General features: G+C 46.6%; 1 protein-coding gene across 1 annotated transcript; it reads right to left on the bottom strand.

Annotated features, from left to right (window-relative positions):
- Window positions 1-7,751: 7,751 nt before the first annotated feature.
- On the bottom strand, window positions 7,752-8,471 carry LOC108926236 (E3 ubiquitin-protein ligase RNF182). Its single transcript, XM_029253548.1, has one exon. The coding sequence runs from the start codon at window positions 8,469-8,471 to the stop codon at window positions 7,752-7,754; it is 720 nt and encodes a 239-aa protein (XP_029109381.1).
- Between the last annotated feature and the right edge of the window lie 15,518 nt (window positions 8,472-23,989).

The raw sequence follows: 23,989 nt of genomic DNA, 5'->3' as shown, positions 1-23,989 counted from the left end.
AATACACTACTTACAATGGGTCACTCATCCATACATCAGTGGAACACACACACTCTGTCACTCACTAACTATAGGTGAACAGCATGTCTTTGGAGTGTGGGAGGAAACCAGAGCACCCAGAGGAAACCCATACAGACACAGGAGAACATGCAGGCTCCACACAGACTGAGGATTGAACTCACATCCTCTTGCACCACCAAGGTGCTGTGAGACAGCAGCGCCACTCATTGTGCCACCATGCCACCCCGACGGATAGTGCTCCGCTATCAAACCGAAATGTATTTTCCCATATAAAACATATTATCCAGAATCCATGGAAACTGAGAGAATTTAGCCTCAGTACAGTGGCTACGAGGGTGGCGTGGTGGCGCAGTGGGTTGGACCACGGTCCTGCTTTCCGGTGGGTCTGGGGTTTGAGTCCCGCTTGGGGTGCCTTGCAACGGACTGGCATCCCATCCTGGGTGTGTCCCCTCCCCCTCCGGCCTTACGCCCTGTGTTGCTGGGTAGGCTCCGTGACCCCGTATGGGACAAGCAGTTCTGAAAATGTGTGTGTGTGTGTGTGTGTGTGTGTGTACAGTGGCTACAGCAGCTATTTGTTCTTCATCAGGCTCAATATCTTGCAAACATTTAGTCAAACACACCATCATCCCGTGTTCAGGGATATTCTGTGAAAATCCAAAGTTGCTATGAAGGTTGAATTAGCACCATTTACCTTGTAGAATGTAATTCAATGATTAATAAGAATAAATACTGAGCAAATGAGCATTAATATGTGACAAGAGCATACCATTAGATGCAGACTAAACAGACTAAAATAACAGTGATTTGACTGAATTTTGGTAGGTGGTGTAATGGAGACATCCTCCAAAGAATGCGTAGATGGACATTCTCATAAATCTGACCGCTTCCTTACTCTGTTTATATATTATGTGCAATACAATATTTTGTTTTCACCTGTTTAAACCTGCATGCTGAATTTACATCCACATACAGGCTGCCCTTGCATGAAAAGTAATTTGTGAAGATTTTTTCATGACAGTTCTCTTTACGAGCAGAACTCTTTATTAAATAGAGAAACAGATAATGCATTCCTGAGCCGCAGAGACTCAGCCTTTGTCTGCCATCCCGTTCGGGGCGTACCCTGATTGACGTCGCTCACGTGTTTCCAGGACAGGCTGCGGACCACCGCAACCCTCATTTGGACGAACAAGTGATTCCTGAGAAAAATGCATCCAATTAACGGGGTGAAACAGCGGAAAATTGTTGGCTTTTATTCATCTGACTCCTTATCCAAGGTGGCGTACAATGTTAGTTTTGAAAACTAACAGGCATTCTGTTACCTTTCAAATAGTATGGTAATGCTACTGGGTCAATCAGGGTAAGTACCTTGATTGAGGGCGGTACAGCCGGGAAGGGATTCAGACCCTGGACTTCCTTTATACGCTAAACAGCTCACTGCAGCAGATAAACCCTGAGTATTTTGAGACTCCATTGTTGACGCCTTAGTGCCATTTGGCTGGAGGAAAACCCACATTTGGCCTTTTTACTACTCACTGTCATCTGCCATGCTGCCATTCCGCAGTAGTTTTGTTGATGGGGGCGTAGAGCACACGTGATGAGATGAATACGAGCCCTCGGCTTCTGATGTTGAGGAGGAGCCTTCCCTCCACCTTGCTTTCGTCCTCCGCGGGCTGGCGAGTCGGAGGCTCCGCCGTGAGAAAAGGTCGAGGTAAAGGAGCCCGCGGGGGGTGTTAGTTCGGCTTTTTCATTTCTGATGCGGGGGCACAGCAGCTGCTTGTGTGCCGAGAAACTGTCGATCCTGGGCGGGGTTCTTCTCCTAGGGGCGGAGAGGCAGGGTGACACTGATGTGTAGAAACAAACGTCACTACGATTAGATCACATGAACCTTCAGCCCAAAACGCCACGTTCGAGCCTAGGAGGTCACTTTAAACTCTCATGGGCAGTTTATTGCACATTGCAGCTCCCGCTTTGTTGCCCTGTCGCTATAACGTCTCCATCCCCTGAGTGTCTTCAGGGTCTTCGCGGCCTTTGTGCACAATTTTTACACCGAGTCCTGATTTTGTCACTGTTTTGTTTTCGTTTATATAAAACGGTGTAAAGGGTTTAGGAAAAAGACTAATAATTTATTATTATTATTATTATTATTATTATACCGGGCTTCCATGCACCACTGTGTGTGTCCTGAAGAAATAGCGTTTTTGTGTCCAGCGTAGATGGCGAGCAAAGCCGGGGCCGTTGTATAAGCTCACGCGGATCCATTGCATTCTGAGTTTACGCTCAATACTGGAGTAATATCGCAGCACGATTGGTTTCCCCACTTAAATAATGAAAAATTCCCCTCCAACAGGGTGCCCCCCTCCCTTCAGCAGTCTGACATTAGGGTTTATTTTAAAAAGCATTACCTTTGATGTGTAAAGGTCTTCTCGAATAAAAATGCTTACTTAGTAGGTGTTGCAAACAATGCGGTGTGTGGTTTTAGAGCAGTTGGCCTGTGGGACCCCATCTTCTTGTCGTTGCGTGGCACCTGCAGGCGATGTCCTCCTCGGCTTGCACCGGTACCCTCCTGCCGTTCATTCACACTGACACTGCGTACCCTGTTGCACCTGCGGTGCTGCATCGCTTCTCTGCCGTCTTCCAAGAGGAGAGAAGGCAGCAGAAAGTAGTTCTTCTGTTAGCGAAAGCATTTTATGTTCTACCTTCTAGGGCACCAATAAGACACGACTGCCAACACCCATAAAAAACTGAATGATTTAAATACGAGGGGGGTGCGATGGCACAGTGGGTTGGACCAGGTCCTGCTCTCCGGTGGGTCTGGGGTTCGAGTCCTGCTTGGGGTGCCTTGCGACAGACTGGCGTCCCATCCTGGGTGTGTCCCCTCCCCCTCCCGCCTTGTGCCCTACGCTGCCAAGTTAGGATCCGGCTCCCAGCGGCCCCGTATGGGACAAGCGGTTCAGAAAGTGTGTGTGTGTGTGTGTGATTTAAATGCTCCATAAACCTATAGATAATTGCAAGCATCTTCAGCTGCTGAAGTATTAAACCGTAGGTCTGTGTGTTCGAGTTCGGCTGAACTGTTTATAGTATATTGTAAGTTCTACTGTAAAATTACAATGACCATCATAAAAACAAAGCTGCATAAAGAGAATGGCTCATTTATATGTGAATGCGCATATCAGTACACGTGTAAAAATGAAAAATGGGAAAATTACATAGGAAAGCAGACAGAAATCATAAAACACATTAATGGTCAGAGTTTGAATTTAACATTGGCAATTAGCAACATGCACATACATACACACACACCATCTGAAACCACTTGTCCCATACGGGGCTGTGGGGAGCCGGAGCTGAAGCCTAACCCGGCAACGCAGGGCGCAAGGCTGGAGGGGGAGGGGACACACCCAGGACGGGACGCCAGTCCATCACAAGGCATCCCAGGCGGGATTCGAACCCCAGACCCACCGAAGAGCAGGGCCTGGTCCAACCCACTGCACCACTGCCCCATCACACCCCGCTCTAATTAGCAGTATGGTATAATGGAATTGCCACTTAGTGCTGAAACTCATATCGTACTTTTTGCTTTCTGGGGGGCTTAAGATAGACAACATCATGCGACGTTGGGACTAGAGTTACACGTAAGGGTTGCTGGGGGCTCCAGGTGATCACTGTTGTCGTTGCTCCAGCTGAGCTCTTCACTGATGAGAATCGGTGGAATTCAGACATATTTTAGCACTTCTCTCTGTCTATGAAAGACTTTCCTGGGTCTGTTTCTGTTAATAACGATGAATAGCACCACGCTGATTTTTATCTGCGTCGTCAAAGGAGTTGCACATCATGACTTAGCGGCACATTCGCGGAAAACGCACAGCTTACGGGGTGCGCAGCCCAGCGCCACATCTCTAAGTTATTCTTTGAGTGTTTATCAGCAAACATCTGACTGCAGACCAAGAAGGATGGGTGGGAATAAATTTGAATAGTACACCGGGAATAGTCCAGGCATCAGTTCAGAGCAGCCCGAACTAACCCAAAGTAATAGCACTGTCAGTTCTCACTAGCAAAGGAGGTGATGTGCTTATCGTGGTACACACAGGTAATATTGCTTCTCTGATATGTCGCTGTTATTGTTGATTTAGAGCTGCGGAGGAGCAACGAGAGTTTGAAGCGGGGAGCAGGAGAGTCTCGCAGGTGTGTAACGCTGCAAGGGGGGAGCAGCGAAGTGCTCCGCATTCTCCACCAAACGGATCTTATTTGACTGTTTAGTTTGCGCGAGAAATAACCCTCCGCTGGAAGGAAGTCCATTCGGGCCGCCAGCTCTCTCAGGATGACTGTCTCCATAGCAACAGCCGAAGGCACGAGGCGAGTCACACGTCTCCCTGTCACCTCCTGTAAAGTTTGATCAGCCAGAATTATTATTACTTCTTGCCATCCCGAAACATCCTGCCTTCTCACACGGAATGACACACCTAATAGGAAGGGACTGACATAAAAATCGCAATAGTTAATTACTTCGCTTTTAATAACTTGTAATTTCGGGGAGTTTGACAGCGGGGAGGAAAACACCCTTTTCATTTGTAGTAATAAACAAAAGAAATGGAAATTGTACCTGGCAGCGCTACGGGCAATTTTCGTACCAGATTAACCAGATAAATTCCATGGTAAGGAGATGATGCTGTGTTTTCTGTTTTACAGGGACACGGTACAGGATGCAGGGTTGATTACTGAAGCACGCAGATAATAAGGGGATACGAGTGGGCTGTGAAGAGAACTGCTTCATACGTTGATGCTGGGGCAGCTTGGGGGAAACGAGGTTTTAGTCTGGTATTCGTGGCTGGTGACGTGGAGAAATGCTCTCCAGTACAGATAGCTGCATCTGCTCTTCTCATCCTCTGCACTTTATTCCTTTATACCCAAAACTTGCTCTTTTGCTTAATTTCGGTTTTTTTCCCCTCCTTTAGGTTTGATCCAGATAACGAACTGTTAGCAAAACCTTGTCAAAGCCTTTGGTTTTTGTAAGAGGCTATCGCTCGATTTTATTTATGTATATTGTTTCCTTTTGTCAAATATTTTATTTGTAAAATATAATAATGCGGTTGAAATTTTCTGGACCGGCATCCCGTTCAGGGCGTGCCGTGCTTTGCCCTGTGCCCTGCGCTTAGGATAGACTCTGCACCGGTTCAGGGTTGTGAGCAAGAGAGCAAGTGAAGGCTGAAATTTTCAAAAGCTTTCAGACCCTGTTATTTATATCTTTGTAGTTATTATGAGTCTGTGAGCTCATACTTCATTTAAAAATAGATTAAGCTTAAAAAGTCTGAACCGGCTCCACTGGAAGGGGGTTGGACAAGTGACCAGTCCAGGTAAACACACACATTTCCAAACCGCTTGTCCCATTCAGGGTCACGGGGAGCCAGAGCCTAACCTGGCAACACAGGGCGTAAGGAAGGAGGGGGAGGGGACACACCCAGGACGGGACGCCAGTCCGTCACAAGGCACCCCAAGCAGGACTCAAACCCCAGATCCACTGGAGAGCAGGACCCGGTCCAATCCACTGCGCCACTGCGCCACCGCGCCCCCCTGGTAAGCATGGCCCCAAAATCTATATTCTTTAATGCTGCAGCTCACGTGGCCACGAGGCTGAACTGTGTCGTTCAATCTTACGGCAAGTGGGACAATTGCTGGTGAAGGTGAAATACCTTAAACCGTGTACAGTGCTGCTTGAAAGTCTGCACACCCTATCGTTATTGTCGTTATTGTTGTATAAAGTAACTGTATAAATTATCATAATTTTCACACCTGATTCTACTTGCCTCCTTGGTTGGACCAATGCAACTTAGGGCTCACCTACGCTTGCATTTACTCATTTAGCTGACACCTTCCTCCAAAATGTCTTACAATGTTAAGATGCCCTCAGTTATTTACTCGTTTATACAGCTGGGCGATTTCACTGTTTCAATTTAGGGTACTACAGCTGGGCATGGGATTCAAACCCTATGGGTCCAAAGGCAGCAGCTCTAACCACTGCACTAGCAGCTGTAACTTATTTTTGCAGCTGCCCTACTACTGGTTTTCTACTAAACTCATGATTTCTGCTAATCCAACACATGGGATTGGTAATTACACACATATTGTGTCAGATGAGAAAGACTGCTTCTGATTTAATAACGATTTTGTGGTCAAACTAAGGGACACAAGTGGTTCATATACTTTCAAGCAACACTTTATACAATTTTTTTGCACATATTTGCACTTGCACTCATGTGCGGGTATTCATTTTGCAGTGTAACTTTTATTAAATTCATTTCAGTGGTGTCTGTAATAGTTAATATTTCAGGGGCAACACGGCGGAGCAAATGGGCACCACTGACAGGCAAAAGCTTTGCTCTATAATGTGTTGCTGCTACTTTTTTAAATTCTTGCCTACTTCTGTGTCAGTTTTTTCGAGAAGAACTTGCAGGCGCATCATGGTGAAAAAAAACAGCGATTTCCTCATTCATCCTTTGAACATATATTCACTTACATATCGTTCAAGTCTTGTTTGGAAACAAGCAGGTGAGAGTCTAAAAGTAAAATATTCATATATGCATTAATTATTCCTCCTTAATTATCTGAATTTCATTAGTTGCTTTATTTTTCTCATCCATTTTTTCTTTTACAGTCAGACCATGAGTGTGTTATTTATTTTCTTCTGGATGTGCCCCTACCCTTTGTATGACGTGCGACACATGTCCTAACCTTGGTGTGTGATTTGGGTTTGTGCAAAGGGTGTTTTCGAACCCTCAGCGCAGTGACCACACAGAGGTCTAGCGGCTCGATTTCACGCAAAAAACAAGTATCACAAAGGCATGTTGCAAAACTGTAGCCATATCAGTTTCATTCATTGCTTTTTATCTGTTTATCTGTTGAGCTTTTAGGCTGGACACTAGTGTTCAACTGCAACCCAACAGTGACTTTGTGTGAAAATGCTGTACGGAGGACCACAGCACATCTTATACTATAAAATCCTAATATAATATATTTTTTTTAATAATCAAAGGTACTGTGCCAGAATGAAATTCAGAAGTGTTACATCCATCAGATCCTGTTCGATTCTAATGAATGCAAAACTTACAGCACATTTGAGCTTATTGTCATTTACAAGAAGATTCTTTTTAGACTGTGTTCATGAAAAGTGACGTTCGAAAGTTTCGCTCTGTAACCACGTATCCTCGTCGGAACTGCCGTGCATAATAACCGTGATTAGAATTTCCCTCCAAAATCGTCTCGGAGCAGAGATATAAAGGTGTTTGTACAGTGCTGCGTTCTCATTAATATTCATACTGTCCACTGTGCATCTGGCACAGCTGCAAACGACTGCCAGCTTATAAGTTCATAGCTCGTTAATATTTAAGTGTTTTTCCTGAGTGTACACCCTGACTTGTGATGTTTGAGATCTCACAAATAACACTGGGGAAGAAATGAGAGCAACACAGGGGGCTATCCAGTTGGTTTCAAAATGCACATCTCAATATTTGCTCTGCCAAAAACACTGCTGTGATTCTCTCATTGCGAAGATCAAGAACAAATAACGTTCTCACGAAATTAAGCATTAAGATGGGCGTCGGAAGGATCGGGCACAAGAGAAATGGAGAAATTTCGGTACGTTCTGCAGTGCATATTGGTAGGACTTTCGGGAGGCAGTACGCTGGTTTTGCGTGTGCTTTCGGAAGCCGGAGCAGTGAGTGCGGTGGTCGGCGTGGTCAGCGTTCGGAGGGGCAGCCACACACGCCCTGGCACAGACACTGGCAGAAGCCGTAGACGAGACACACCGTCAGGCTGGAGGGGACAAGGCTCACGCACACGATGCCTAGAGTGACCCTCTGCACCACCAGCAGGTAGATCCCCAGCGGCAGGGAGCCAAAATAGAGGAAGCCCAGCAGCCACACAAGCACCTTGGGCACGTGATTACAGAGCTTGGAAAGGGCGTCCTGCTCCATCTGGCTGTTGGACGTGATGGATACGGAGTCGAGGCTGCGTTCCGCGTAGCCGTCGGAGCTGTCGTCGCGGCCCGGCAGCTGCCGGATGTCCTGTTGCACCTCCATGATGGTGATCACCAGGCAGTTGGAGGAGTCCTGTGAGGGGCTGGGTGACAGGTTCTTGGGGCTGAGCACGACCTCGCTGCAGTCCGGCGCCCAGCACGGCTCCGCGGCTGCCAGTCGCGACATGATATTGGCGTCGTCCGGCAGGCCGGCCACCTCGTGCTCCGTGACCTCTGTCTCGTGGCGGCAGAAGGGGCAGGAGAGGCAGCGGGAACCGTTACCGATGTCCAAGATCTTCTTGAGGCACCGGGCGCATACCCGGTGCAGACAGTCCAGGATCTTGGGTTTACGGTTGTGTGCGTTGTACCTCTGGTAGCAGATCTTGCACTCCAGCTCGTCGCTGGTGGACTTGGCCTCGCAAACAGAGTGGTTGCAGCTCATTGTGGCTTCAGGCCCTGCGTAAGAAGGTAGGGAAACTTCAACAATCAAGAGCGATTTATAAAAAGTCCACATTTTAAATAGTGCAACATTAGAAACATCAACATCCAAACAGCCTAACAAATTATTAATTTTATTGTACTCTTTAGGTTTTTTTTTTTTTTTTTCGTGCACAGTGAGCTGGGGGAGTTTTTTGTCTCTCTTTCTCTATCTTTGCAGTTACTTTTCACATTTCCAGCCTTCCACTGTTTGAGGCTCTTTATCTTATTTTCAAAGCAGTGAAAATATGTAACTGAATTGCAGTTTTCCAGTATATTTTCCAACATGAGCAGCCACCTCTAATAATTGAACAGGTCATGTAATATGAATCAAGCCTTAAAATCATGTCATCCCTGAAGCTTTTCCTAGCAACTGTGTGCTCTGTGGATATGGAAATGTAATAAGAGGCTTTACTGCCCTCAGGGAGTCTGAGCCACTGAGGACTCCAACAGCCCCATGGCTGCTTCTGACAGTTGTCTCATCCAATTGTGCAGATGCAGACATATTCATCATGCATCCTAAATGTGGAGCTCTTCTGAGCCAGCAGCAGCTCTCTGACAAGCTCATCTGGAGACTGGAGGAGGTTCTGGAGCAACTTCAGCGCTTCCCCGTTTCAATGCAGGCACCCGAATGCAAAGCTTTGGTTCTAACTTTGCTTCTCAAAAAGCACTTGTGGTACGAGTCGTGTTCATTCCGTTGATGTTGTCCAGCTGTGCAGGATGTCTTGCCTTTAGCAAGGTCTTTGTGACCCACCTCTGTTGCTGGGCTTTTTCCAGACTGGCTGAGCCCCTCCAGATTCTGTGGTGCATTTATTGTTTGTTTAGTGGGCTGAGAACACGACGTCAGAATGGTAAACCCTGCATGATTACTATTTCTGATCATGCCTTCCTTTTTGCTTTAAAGATACAACTGGAATACATAGAGAGCAGCAAATCCCTTCTCCTAGAAATCGGATTTAGCGCTTTCTGCCCCCCCCCGCAGTCCTCAGCAGTCACTGTAATACAAAAACCAAATCATAAAATTATGCAGATTTTCATGGGTGGTGTTTTGTAAATGGAAGGTGTTTTCGCATTGAAAGAATAAAATAATGACCCAAACGTATTTCCACATAGATGTGTGTAAACCGCTACAGCGTAACTGTGTGCAAAACAGAGAGGAGAGAAATTATATGGCAGAATGCATTTCCTTTCCCTGTAACCCTGCTGCTTCTCACCACAAGTGTGTTTTCCATTGAATTTTCTCATCTGACTAGTGGGTTTGAACCTCAGTTCTGTGCTCCACTTGCAACAGATGTGAAGCACAGATATTTTCATCTGGAAAAAATGCTTGTGCATTTGGAAAATGGGCTAAAAAAAAAAAAAAAAAGAAACTGATTCCGTTTTATTTTACACGCACGCATTTTCTGAAACCGCTTGTCCCATGCGGGGTCCCGGGGAGCCGGAGCCTAACCCGGCAACTCACGGCAGAAAGGACACACCCAGGATGGGACGCCAGTTCATCACAAGGCACCCCAAGCAGGACTCAAACCCCAGACCCCCCGGAGAGCAGGACCCAGCCAAACCCACTGCACCACCACATCCCCCTAGTTTTGTTTTAATATTCTGACATATAATATTAATGCATTTAATATTTTAATTTTTGATTTTAATTCTTCCTCAGTCATTTCAGTATACAAAATGTGTGTTTTGGGTAAATAACATAGCCATCCTGAGGGCACCTATCCACTCTTTGGTTTCTGCCATACATTCTGGATCACCTTAATCCAGTTCTGTAAGCCCCTGGTACTGCCATCGAGGAGTTATGGTTTATTACTGCAGTTTCGTTTACCCTGAGCTGCCTGTTGCTTTTTAAGGGGAGCACCTTCCGAATGCATAAATGTAAATACGAATGTGAGGGGCACGCATAAATAGATACGAAATTCAAAACCTTTGAAACGGCTTTGTTATGTTTTTCAATAATAATGTGCCACTGTTGTGGCGGAGTTGCTATACGTGAAAAATGGTGAGTAATAATGGTAATGATGTGTAGTTTACAAGAGACAACCTCAACCCCCTGTGTGCATCACAGACACCTACGGATTTAGATGTCGTTTGTCATGCTTTACCTTGCATACTTTTTGCTGTAAGAAAAACGTGTTTGGAGTCACTTGTAAATGTCGTCCATTAGGTGTCATGATGACTGATACCGTGTGTGTGTTTGTGTGTGTGTGCGCCACTTATCTTGCCCCTGACCTGCTCCCTCCATGCCTCTCCCAGAGCCTCAGATCAGTGACGAACAGTTTTGCGGGATGCAGTCCTGGTGAATGCCAGTCACTGATTTTTTTCTTAGGCTGAATGTTTCTTAGGGGGGATGGTGATGAAGTGGCACAGTGGGTTTGGCCAGGTCCTGCTTTCCGGTGGGTCTGGGGTTCGAGTCCTGCTGGGGGTGCCTTGCGACAGCCTGGCGTCCTGTCCCGGGTGTTTCCCCTCCACCTCCAGCCTTACGCTCTGGAGCTCTGTGACCCTGGATGGAACAAGCGGTTCAGATTGTGTGTGTGTGTGTGTAAGCCCGTCACAGGTACTGTCTTTATCATGTCCAAAAAGACACTTAATTCAAGAGCAAGTGAATAACTCCGTCTCTGTTTCCCTGTCCTTTAAGTCGTAACGTACTCAGGTGTTGGGGTTATAGCCATGCCGCTGTAACGTGCACAGGGAGAGAAGTGCGCACGCCATGTGAAGGTCCTTGATTGAACAAGTCGCCGCTCTCCGTTGTTGACCTTTACATTCCTTTTGTCTGAGCCGGGTGCGAGGCTGCGGTTTGAAACAATCAGATCGGTTCAGATGCGTCTGGAAGTGAGGACAAAGTGTTGGGGTTAGACATCCACAGGTGTCCAAGATCCAGGTATCGCCGTTGTGCGCGAGCAAGCGAGCTGTCCTTGTGGAAAGAGTGTTGTAAGTTCTTGCTGCCATTTGCGTACAGGCGGCGGTACGGCGTTCTGTTTCTCAAAGCCGCAGAGGCGACCTGCTTTCGGTCATGCGGGACTGGAAACGGCAGCATCGCGCGACGTGTCTTCCGCGCGCTCTGCAGCCGTACTGGACTCGGGCTCACCTGGACGCAGCGATCGCCAGGAAAATCACAGGGAGGTAGTGCATTCTGAAAGATCCAGAGGGGATCTCGTAATGTGCTTATACTTACTGTGTGTAGTCACACAAAAACTGTCTTATTGCACCGACCGTTTCTCGGAGTGCGGCGGTTTGTGATCTTGCTCGCTGCTATGTGTAGTCTTCGTGCTCCTTGTTCAACCCTCAGGGACTGTCATGCTATTCCCCCGGCGCGGTTGCGTCGGACCCAAGTGCGGGGCACAGGAAGCTTGGTCGAAGGGCGGTTCAGTAGACATTGTCAGGGGACAGGCAAAGGGTCACCGATGTACAAGCAGAATCCAAAGGGGCAAATCCAAGAACCGTAATCCAAGAAACAGGCGAGTGATCAGGCAAACCAGTGAGTCGAAGACGAGGAGCAGGGCGAGGACGAGGATCGAGGAGCAGGGCGAAGAACGAGGAATGAGGATCGAGGAGCAGGGCGAGGAACGAGGATCGAGGAGCAGGGCGAAGAACAAGGAATGAGGATTGAGGAGCAGGGCGAGGAACGAGGAACCAGGATCATGGAGCAGGGCGAGGAACGAGGATCAAGGAGCAGGGCAAAGAACGAGGAATGAGGATCGAGGAGCAGGGCGAGGAACGAGGAACCAGGATCATGGAGCAGGGCGAGGAACGAGGATCAAGGAGCAGGGCGAAGAACGAGGAATGAGGATCGAGGAGCAGGGCGAGGAACGAGGAACCAGGATCATGGAGCAGGGCGAGGAACGAGGATCAAGACGAGGAGCACAAGTGATCAATAAGGCTGAACAAGATTTCGCATCGGGCTGTGTTCCGCAGCCCCTTTTTAAGCTTGTGCTTGTTAATTTGACGCAGGTGTTCCTTGTTGCGCAGCCGTGTGGGGGTGAGACAGGGACACCCCACAGAGAGTCGTATCTATAGCGGTAAGAGCACATAGCGCTCCGCTGCCCGACCCTATGGGGCCCGATAAATGGCAGTGCCGGTGTATATGATATATTTCACACTTTTGCTCCCCTCGAGACATCAGGGACACCCGTGTCGCATCCACAACAAAGAAGCAGCGCAGTCTGAGCATCAAGCTTTGGGTCACCGTGCTTCTCAGCCGTATCTGAAGGGCAGTTGGTTTCCTCCAGTTTTGTCGATGTCCAGTTCAACCGAGGAGCCGTTCTTGGGTTTTGATTTCTCAGTGGCCCTTTTTCTCTCCCTCCTGAGACGGTGTTGCTGTGTATGTCACGTACATGGTCGTTCCATATTGTTCGGTGCTCTTTTGCCCTAAATTAGCCTTTTCCGCCAGTAAAATTAGCTTTACCTCAATTCCTGCTTATTTTATTTCTGACGTGCAAAATTGAATTTTTTTTCCTTTTTCTCTCTATGCAACATTCTTCCCTTTTTTCTGAGCATTTCAAGTGGACAGTGTTTAACCTTGATGTGTGCCCTTGTTAGGTACTTAGTGACGCGTCACGAGTCCCCGTGAACTTCCCCGAAGGAGAACAGAGGAGGTGCTGGATGAAGAGCCCATCAGAAGTCTTGTTTATCCCCACATCAGCAACGTGGCAAGACAATCGCAAGTGAAAACAAGAAGTAGCTTTTAGTAACACACAGTCGTTCCAGTCTCTTTATAAACCTCTTGTAGCACTTTACATATATTTGCATACTCATTTGCATCGAGAAGACATAAAGACTACGGGATGTGCCGAGGCACAAGATCAGAGGGGTAAAGGCTCCCCGAAGCTGATCTGAAGGCAGAAGTGGAACCTTCAGCCATCGGCAGTTTTGAAACCCAAACCTGAGAGAATGCAGAACGGAGGCCCCGAATGAATCAGTCCCAAAGGACCCAACGGACCTCGGGAACCTGGCGTCCGGAACCAGTCGACTGGATTCTGATTCTCTGAGCGTCCACTTGTGCAAAACCATGGTAAGAGGAAGGAGGAGCAGCTGGGAGGAGAGAAGGGTGATGGCTCAGCCGTGTAGGAGAGCAGCAAAAGCAGAACATGATCCAGTTGAAGTCCTCAGCTGGAGAATCCTGCCTTCTAGCTTTCTGCCTGTTGGACAGCGCTGAGCGGTGTTGGGTAGCGTTGGGCGGTGGGGCGGGACAGGCTCTCCTTTGAATAAGAGACCCACCGAGTCTGGTGTTCATTAGCCCGTTCTCAAATGTGGGGGGCTGACATTCAACGTTCAGCCTCAGTGCCCTGGGAGCCAAAGGGCTTCTCTGTTGGGTGTCAGCGAGGGAGATGCTGATGTTTAGGAGTGCGGTCCTGCACGCCGTGTGGGCCGTGTGCTCCGCTGCGACGAACGTGACCTTTCTGGGAGAGACAGGCGACACCATCGTCACACGACAGCAAAGTATGGCTGAAAATCGCCTTCTGCAGCGACTCGGAGCCCTGCTGTTCGTTCCCCGCAGAGCCAGCAGCTGTCAGGACCTCCCATTCTGCACCACCCAAACACGCTGATTGACGTAACGCGTACGTGCGCTGTGCACCCGAGTCCGAACCGCAGCTTTCCCGTTACGTCGGAAGTGGGACTGAATGGCTCGGGGTGCTCCGTAACCACAAGGCGTCATGCAGTGTAGCGTGCGCAGCGTCACTTACCGACAGGATCCTACCTGTTGAACCCGTTTCTGTGCTGCCAGAGAGCTGCTGCACATATCTGTCCTTTTTCGAAATGTGATTTCATATATTTCTAACATATATATCGTCATGTACGGGGAAGCAGGTTTGATAATGAAATGTCACCGAAGGCAGCTGAATGACTGTTCATAAAACACAGCTGTCGGAACTGCCGCGTTTTATCCATCTACGAAAGGAAGTCAGTCATACTCTAAGCGCCGGTACATATACGCTGTGTATTATTATTTTTTTAATAAAAGGCCACCTCCGGAGGATGTGCACAGAGCCACCGCAGAGCTGCGCCTCCAGCCAGCGGACGTTCACACGTCCTGTGTCTCCCGGGGCGTGTCGCTCACACCGCACCCTCGTGGGATGCTGTCGATTCCAGGACCATCTGTCCTTCATACATAATTAAAGGTCCTGGAGGTCCGGCAGATCCTGTGCCGCACCACGGGATAATCTATAGATTCTGCTGAAGAAAGTGGAAAATTGTAGCTTGATACACTTTTCCTTAGTGCAGGTGGGCGTGGATACGAACGCACGGGTACGCGCACTGCCTCCGACACGTACGGAGCTGTAGTGCAGACGGATGGGCGGGCGGACAGGTGGATCTGAAGACCGATAAGAGAGCCGGAAAGTTCCGGATGGTGCCAAAACACCACCTCGTTAGAGCCGTTTCGGAGCGCGTTAACTTCGGCGGCACCTCTCACCGGCCCGTTTACCGGTGTAATCGCAAGCCGTCACGGGATCAAGAGCAGTAAATCCTCCTCATTACAGCCCACTGCGAAGGAGGAAGCGAACGCCTCCCGTAAATCGTCTTCCTGAGGAACGCATGATGCGTGTAGCACTCGGAGAAGGACCTGTTTTCAGTTCGGGTGTTGGCCGGGAGATGCCTCTAGTCAGTCCATAAGGAAAGGCAACAAGTAGCGGGCGCTGATACACATTGAAGCAGGTGTTGTCGGCATGGTGCGGGGTACGTGGGTCAGTCACACGTCGAGCGTGTGCTTTTCGCGCAGCGTGTGCACGAGTATCTTCAGACCTGACACATTCAACATTATACTCATCTTATATGAAAATGTTTCAGATTCGAGAAAAATTACAGACTCTCTGCTGCTGATTAATTTGTTATTTTAGGGTTTCAGGAAATTGTTCTGCTTTTTTTTTTCATTTTAAAAAATCCTTTGAGCGTATTTCAAGGGCATGAAACTGATGAAGTTTGTAACATGCAACCTGACATATCCCTCTGTGCGTGTGTGTGTGTGTGTGTGTGTGTGTGTCCATCGCTGATCATCTCTCAACACCTGTCAGTACATAAGCACACAGCCACCAGCGTTCTGTGCGAGTCCGCTCACGTTTGCATCCTACCTCACGGCTCCGTGCTGCAGGTCTTCCCGGGTCCCCCGCCGCCCTCAGTGTTCTCCACTGTGCCCCCGTCCCGTAGATGCCATGTCACACGGGTGTCGAGTCGCAGCGCGGCCGTGCACACGGTGGCGGCCCGGGACCCTAGGGACGGCCCGGCGCGCTGCAGCGGGGGAGGAAAGCAGCCAGACGCGGGCAAAACAAGCCAATTAGAGGGGAGCCGGTGGGGGTAGGGGGTGGAGACACAGACTCTCTCTCTCTCTCTCTCTCGCCCGCCCGCCCGCTCTCTCTCTCTCTCTCTCTCTCTCTCACAGTGATGCCCTCTCTCCTCCCCACCTCCCCAGCCTCCCTCGCTTTCCTTCCCCTCCTGTCTGTCTCCTCATTCTCCTGTGTCTTCATTCCCCTTTTCTTACATGAACTAGTCCACCTCTTCCTCCCATTGTCTGCACTGCCTGTTTAATCCATTGCTCTGATGAGCACCTTGAAAATAAGAATGAAAGCAGTCAGATCTTGTGCTTTTTTTTTTTTGATTATATGAACATCTTTATATTAAATGGAAAATAAAAGCTATTCTTGACCACTTAATTTTCTGCATGTCCTCTCCGTTTACATCTGTACCTAACAGGCATTTTTTACATATACAATTGCTCTGTGTGCAACTTCATGTTTTCAAATATCCACTAGTTTAGTGTCTTCTCTTCCTTAATTTTGCATTCAAAACTCAAGTCTCATAAAACAATAAAGAGCGACTGATCATTCAAGATAATGGGAAGAAACCCATTAAGTGGGATATTGAGACATCAATTACGGGCTGAGCAACACACACACACACTTTCTGAACCGCTTGTCCCATTCAGGGTCACAGGGAACTGGAGCCTAACCCAGCAACTCAGGGCATAAGGCCAGAAGGGGAAGGGGACACACCCAGGACAGGATGCCAGTCTGCCACAAGGCACCCCAAATGGGACTTGAACCCCAGACCCACTGGAGAGCAGGACTGTGGTCCAACCCACTACGCCACCACACCCTCCACAGGCTGAGTAACCGATACTGTGAAATGTAAACACTGATTACATATCATAACTGTCCCTTTTTTGCTGTTGAAATTACTAAATTATGAGGCTGGCATGATACTACCCTAACCCTAAACAAACTCACAGCCTAAAACAGCAGCTTTGTGATTCAAACCTCCTGTAAACCTGCGGCAGCTGCTAGTGTAATAGTTAGAGCTGCTGTCTTTGGACCCAAAAGGTTGCAGGTTTCAATCTCACTGCTATCTAAGTACCTTTGAACAATGTGCTTACCCTAAATTGCTCCGATACAGTTGATCAGCTGTGTACATGGGTAAACAATGGCACAGCGAGTTGTGCTGCCGTCTCACAGCACCTGGGTGGTGTGAAAGGACATGGGTTTGATCCCCACTTGGTCTGTGTGGAGTTTGCATGTTCTCCCCATGTCTGTGTGGTTTTCCTCCCACAGTCCGAAGACATGCTGTTCAGGTTCCCACATAGTGTGTGAGTGACACAGAGAGAGTATGTTCCATTGATGTATGGATGAGTGACCCAGTGTAAGTTGTGTATCTAGCAGTGTAAATCACATTGATGAATATGGTGTGTGGGCTGATAACACTACATAGAGTTCACTGGAAGTTGCTTTGGGAAAAAAAGCAACACTGGGTAAACAGTTCTAAGTAGCTTAGAGTATCTAGCTTCTTAAGAGAATAGCATAATCTAAATAACAATTACATAATTTCATTTAGCAGACACCTTTTTCCAAAGCGACTTCCAATTAACTCTATGTAATGATACCAGCCCACACCTTATTCACCAAGGTGACTTACACTGCTAGATACACTACTTACAGTGGGTCACTCATCCATACATGAGTGGAACACACTCTCTCTGTCACTCACACACTATGGGGAACCTGAACAGCATGTCTTTGGACTGTGGGAGGAAACCAGAGCACCCAGAGGAAACCCACACAGACATGGGGAGAACATATAAACTCCACCTAGCATGAGCAGGGATTGAACCCACCTCCTTTCATACCACCCAGGAGCTATGAGAGCGCTCACCTCCAAGACTCTCTCTCTCTCCGTGCTCTTGGAGGAACTCGGTGCTGCTGACGCAGTGCTTGTCTTTCACACAAAGCTCATCTCTCCTCCTCACTCCTCCTATTTATATGACACGTGGAGACTGAGCAGAGAGCATCCACAGCACACTTGGAGCTCATGTCTTATTTATTTTCAGTCCCATCCATGCGTCAGGAAGGACTGTGCCACGTCACCCGAGTGCCTTGCTCTTTGATATTTTATTACTGTCTTTTTTTGCTTGAAACATGCAGCTAAAGAAAGACACAAGGCTGCCTGCATAATGACGTTGTCCCATCCGGTTCCTTCATCACTGTGCTCCCGGAGACATCCCCGCCCCCCCGCCTTCGGACCTTCAACACCTGCTGCACCAGGCACAATGCAGTGCGTGTTTCTGTAATGCAACATTCATAATCAATATTATGGATATGCTGGGCACCCTGCTAGTGACCCCGGGGACCGGCGGAGCCGCTGACTCGTGTGATTGGTTCCGACAATTCTCCTGCTTGACAGGATCCCTGCTCCACAGACTATAAATAGTGCGTTTTACCTGTTCGGCCTGTGCTCTGTGCTCTCCACATCCACCCCAACACGGCAGTGTTTTCCACTGTGTCACGGTCACCATCATACTGGGGTGGAAGTGCAGCAGCTGCTCAGAGGGCAGCTTTTTCCCACACTCTACACGACGATCCCTCGACATCACGCATCGCATCATTTGCCATCTTTTTAGGAAATATAGGCTCATTGTAACAGAGACTAAACTCCATCTGACACATCTTTGCTGTAAGGTATGATAGCAGGTGACGTTATGACCTCCTTCATGAGTTTTGGGAGGAAAGTGATGGCTTTCTACTAATGCGAGAGCTGTTCTGCTGTACACGCGAAGTAAACATGAAATTGCTTGCAGAGCTTGTGGAGTGGAAGCAGTTATCAGAAACGGTTCAGTAAGATCACGCTTTTGAAAAAGTTCATGGGCATCTGCACCAAGGTGGAGTGGCTGCATATTCCTGCATCGCCTCATACACTTTATCCTCAACGTGATGACCGTGACAGGGTTCTGATGTCACACACCTGTATCCTGCCTTCTCCCGCTGAGTGCACCGCTCACCATTTCATATCCAGCGACAGTCAGTGTTAAATGTCAGCAACAAACATTGGAATGATAGTTTTAATCAGGTGTCTTCCTATCGCTTCCATCAACAAACCAAATTGAGCACGTGTTTTCAAAATCGTTCTTCAAGCTGTTCCCGTAATATCATTGCTGGAGTGTTAAGGGGAGGTTCCACGTGCTCAATTACAGCCCCCTGTTCTCAAGGGTCATTCATTGTTGCCCTTCTTTTGGGGTCATTGCAGATGGAACCAATCAACCAACATCTACAACCGCTCGTCCCGAGTGGAGTATAACCCGGCAACACAGGACGTAAGGCTGGAAGGGGAGGGGGCACAGCCGGGACGGGACACCAGTTCGTTGCAAGGCACCCCAAGCGGGACTCGAACCCCAGACCCGCCACCCAGTGGGCACTAGCCAAACCCTCCGCCGGTTTTAATTTATGGCCCTGTAAAGCACAACGGCGACTGCCATGGTAGCAGCGGCTGTGACACATGTGTGTTTCTTAGATTGACCTGAAGGACTGAGGTTCATGGTCCAAAGCCAAATTATCATTAATTGTCTTTAGCCAACAAGCCAAGAGGACCTGTTATTACAAGTATCAGCTCAGTAAATTAAATACTGGCATTTTAACTTCTGTTTTTCAACTGTATCTGCAACAGAGAGATTTTATTTGATTTAAGACAAATATGTATTGATATGACAAACTTTAAAGTAATGTTGTAGTAAGAAGTTCAGATTACAATTACATAAATTAAGTAACGTAAAATTGCCTGAATAACTAATGCATATTTTCCAAAATTGCTCTTTTATTCAATAAAGGCAGCCAGTTATATTTATTCATTGCTATGTCTTTCACTTAATAGGAATTTGGTGAACACTATTTTCAACTAGTTTTCAAGTACTTTCATTTGATTTTAATAGTTTTTAATTAATTAGATTTAATTAATAGTTTTCAACTACTTTCATTTTGCCTTCTAGTAACTAATAAATACTTTGGCAATAGTTATATGCTTATCATAGCTGCAGTGCTGTGACTATATACAGTACACTGACTTTTTCAGTTCGGTATGTCTTTTCTCAAACCATCAAAGGGCAACAGAGCATCACGGTTTTTTGTTTCAAACCTCTCTGCTCCAGCTCGTCTTCATCTGCTTGCATTTGTTTATGTTGATCCGCTCGTCCTGTAACTGAACTATTCAGTTGATATTGCTATAAAGGAACAGGACAAGGATCTGCAGGAGAGAAAAAATACTGTATGCATTATTAATGATTAAATAGTTTTCACAATATACACCATGAGTGGGAAATATGCTGTAGGTGGCTTTACTCCTGTGGCATTTGTGTCATATTGGGCTTATGTTGCATGGCAGAGCATTTGTAAGGATGTTAAAATGTTTTCTCCTGTTTTCTCCGTCGTCCACCTGCTTTCTTGCTACCACAGTGCCTCCCTCAGGTGACGATGCCGTTCCGACAGACTGTGCGGTTGCGCCCTTTAATGGCACTCACTCCTTGATGAATCTAATGTGACTCAATGATTCAACAGCCAGAGGAGCTTCCAGATAAAGCCATGTTTTGCGCAGGGGTTCCAGGAACATCGTGCTGCCATGTGAATGGAAAAGGTACCATGAGAGCACTTCTGAGTTTCTTGAAGAATGCAGCGTTTGTCTTTCCACTTTTTTGAAGCTTAACCAGTTCTCACTTTGGAATAATGAAGCAGGCAGACACAGCAAGTGGACCCCGCTTTTCAGGTCACGGTCATGGCACCTTGGGGTCAGGGTTGGAGTTAGATTTGGGTGGTACATGCCACATAACCTGATTTTGTATTTCAGTGTTTTACAACTTCCTTGCTAATCACCTAAACTCCTATTTCCTATTATTTCTATAATTTTTCCAAAATTTTTTTCTATTACGTTTTTCCCTGTTACATATTAAATATCAAACAACAACTGGAAAGTACCCTGGTTTCCTCCCACTGGGATAAACTCTAAAATTTTACATTTTACTGAGGAACAGTGAAATTGCAGCTCTTCATGTTATTCTGACTTTTATATCTGATTTCTCCCTGGTGAGGCTAGGAAGAAGATAAAAACCAGGGTTTCAGCAGATGTTCTATGGCAAATGCTGGCCAGAAGTGTACTGATGAAGCGGTGCTTGTGACCTCGGATGAAGGCTGCAGTTGATTGTTGCGTGAGCGTCCCCATCTTCTCCTGTGGTCTCACTGCCCAGGTAGCATCCAAAAGAACGTAACCGCAAGGACAAGTGCAAGTGAGGTCCCTCTGCGGGGCTACACACCTGTGACAGGGTGCGAAGCCCAGTGATGAAGTACCCTCTTGGAGAAGAGTCATTACTCATCCGCTGTATCGCATCTTGCTGGAGGTACGTGGCGCTGTCCACTGGGAGGAGGCACCAGGGAAGAATCACAGTGTGCTGAAAAAATCTGGGCCTGTTACTGTGGGAATGGAAGTATGTGCACCTTGGACTCTTGCCTCTGTAACCCTCACCAGTATAAGCAGGCTGAAAATGTATGGATGGGACGTTGGTTGGTTGGTTGGTTGGCTGGGTGGTTGGTTGGATGGATGGATGGATGGAAGGATGGATGGATGGATGGATGGATGAAGCTTGACAAGACAGGTTGATATTGAAGCATGTTCCACATTCCGGTTGTTTAGACTATGATTTGTCTCTAGGAGCATCAGATCAAATGTAGAGCTGGAGGCAGAGGCTCAGTTTGGAGAATAACAGTGTTCACTACTCATGGTGGTGGAACAAGAGTTTAGGAACACAGTCATCATTCTGAAGAGTCTCGGTGCAGCTTCTTGGAGCACGTTATTGTTCACATTTTTCGAAAGAGCCCAACATTTTGGTTTAAGGACATGATTTGGATAAGAAACATAGAATAGAATAATAGAATAGGATATACTTTATTGTCCCATTTCTGGGAAATTTGTCTTGGACAACCATGACATGGCCAGTGCACAACTTTGGACTCACATAAAACAATACATGCCATAACATACAATAAAAAAGAAATGAAGCAACAATCAAAACATATTAAAAACCTACTGCATACCAATCTAAAATCTCAGTTTTGGAATTCTTCATTCAATAATTTAACTGCAGCTGGCACAAAAGAATTCTTATAACGATTTGATTTACACATCAAAATTCTAAATCGTCTCCCTGAGGGTAACATGTTAAAGTTCTCATGTAGAATATGTGTGTCATCAGCAGCAATTTTTTTTACTTGTTTTAAAATAGAAACCTCGTACAACTCCTGTATGGGTTGTTTCTCTTCCCACCCTAAAATTTTTAGAGCAGTATGTACTAGACGTGCAAGTTTCGAAACATAACAGCAATTCCAGCGAATTTCGATGTTTGATTACTTTTTGGACTAGAACACTATTAGGGACTTAATGTGTTAACAGAACAGACTGAGAATTTGGTTCAATGAATTTGCGATGCATAAACCTACAAAACCATTCACATATCACTAGCTGAGGACACAAAGTAAATGAATGAAGAGTGTGTGTGTGTGTGTGTGTGTGTGTGTGTGTGTGTGTGTGTGTGTGTGTGTCAAAGGAACAACTCTCACAGGTCACTCACACAGCACTTGACAAGGAAGATTGATCAGCTGCTCTGAAGCTGTTGCTGCTGCTTCATGCAACACTGATCAAGTCACACAAGATACAGTAAGAGGCTTATGGCTGGGAGGTATGTTCTTTTCAGTGTTAATCACCTACGGTTGGTTAATGATTAACAGGTAATATATGTACTCTATAGCTGGGTTTCAGTACATATCAACAAGTTAAATCATATAGACCTGCTTATTGTCTTTAAAGTAAATACAATGCAAAATGCATTGGTGCGTTGGTAGATGTGCAATATGTCTTCAATAGGCATATACATAATTTCGTTGCCATACATTTGGATTTCATATTCATACAGCAGAGAAGGAAGGTGGAATTAGGAGAGTTCGAAAGTCACTGGTCAACACAAGGGTCAAGAGTACATAACACACTTTGTTCTCCTGTGTTATTACTGCAACAAGAAGAGTACAAGTCAGTAAGAGTACAAGCAAAAGTACAAGTAAGAGTACAAGTCTTCAACAAGAGTAAACACACTTATGTTCGCTGTTTTATTACTGCAACAAGAGTGAGAAAGGTGTGAGTGGAGGGAAGCATAAACTACACAGACCTTTACTGGTGAAGCCATGCCTGCTCTCCCATTTGTGTATGGGCGTGCGTGTGTGCGCGTTTGCATGCACATTGGTCTAGGGAGGAACACTAATTATTAATAATTAAATAATTTTCATGATCAATCATTTTGAAGTTAGATTATACACATACAGTCTACAACCGCTTGTCCCAAGCAGGGTTGCGGCAAACTGGAGCCTAACCTGGCAACACAGGGCGCAAGGCTAGAGGGGGGAGAGGACACACCCAGGATGGGACACCAGTCCGTCACAAGGCAACCCAAGCGGGATTCGAACCCCAGACCCACCACATAGCAGGGTCTTGTCAAACCCGCTGCACCACCACACCCCCTAAAATTAGATTAATAGATCCAATTTTATAATTGTTTATTATTAGCATCATCAGTACTGCTTTTGACTGATTCAAAATACTGGAAACATATTGAAGGTCTAACAATGTGTCATGTAAATATGTTAGATGTGTGACAATGGCAGCCAGTGACAGTTTACATGAAGTGAAAGCCACAGTGGTTTTTTTTTTTTTTTTGCCAGTGTAGTAAAATTTGCACAGTATATTAATGAGTAAATTCTGGCACTAAGCGAATAGGGTGCTGTGAACAGCGGATGCCATTCAAATTTCTATGGCGAAAGAGGCGGACAAAAAGGCAGTGTGTATTGGAGACCACCAGATGGAGTATCTTTGCTGATTTAAAATGAATCAGTAGATAAACAGTTTTGTGCTGGACTGCATTATTGAGTGGTCATCCGAGATAACATTTTAATGATGTGCATCGTTTGGATCCCCAGCAACTGAAATTTGAACAACCTAAGCACTGGTATCTGGGGACTGTCATCCTCAGTCAGTTCACTAATATCACTACATTTGTTCATTCAGCTGATGTTTTTCTCCAAAGCGATCTACAACGTTAGGCCTAGGCTTCTTACTGTTATTTACCTATTTATACAGCAGAGTAACTTTACTGGAACAATTTATGGTAAGTACCTTGCTCAAGGGATCTATAGCTGG

Source organism: Scleropages formosus, chromosome 7 (genome assembly GCF_900964775.1).
Source record: "Scleropages formosus chromosome 7, fSclFor1.1, whole genome shotgun sequence".
NCBI lineage: Eukaryota > Metazoa > Chordata > Actinopteri > Osteoglossiformes > Osteoglossidae > Scleropages > Scleropages formosus.
Note: the sequence above shows the minus strand (reverse complement) of the source record. Positions and strands in the feature narration are given on the sequence as shown.

Bases quoted from the DNA above. Each gene is read 5' to 3' on its own strand.
- LOC108926236 (XM_029253548.1), bottom strand. From the start codon at position 8,471: ATGAGCTGCAACCACTCTGTTTGCGAGGCCAAGTCCACCAGCGACGAG.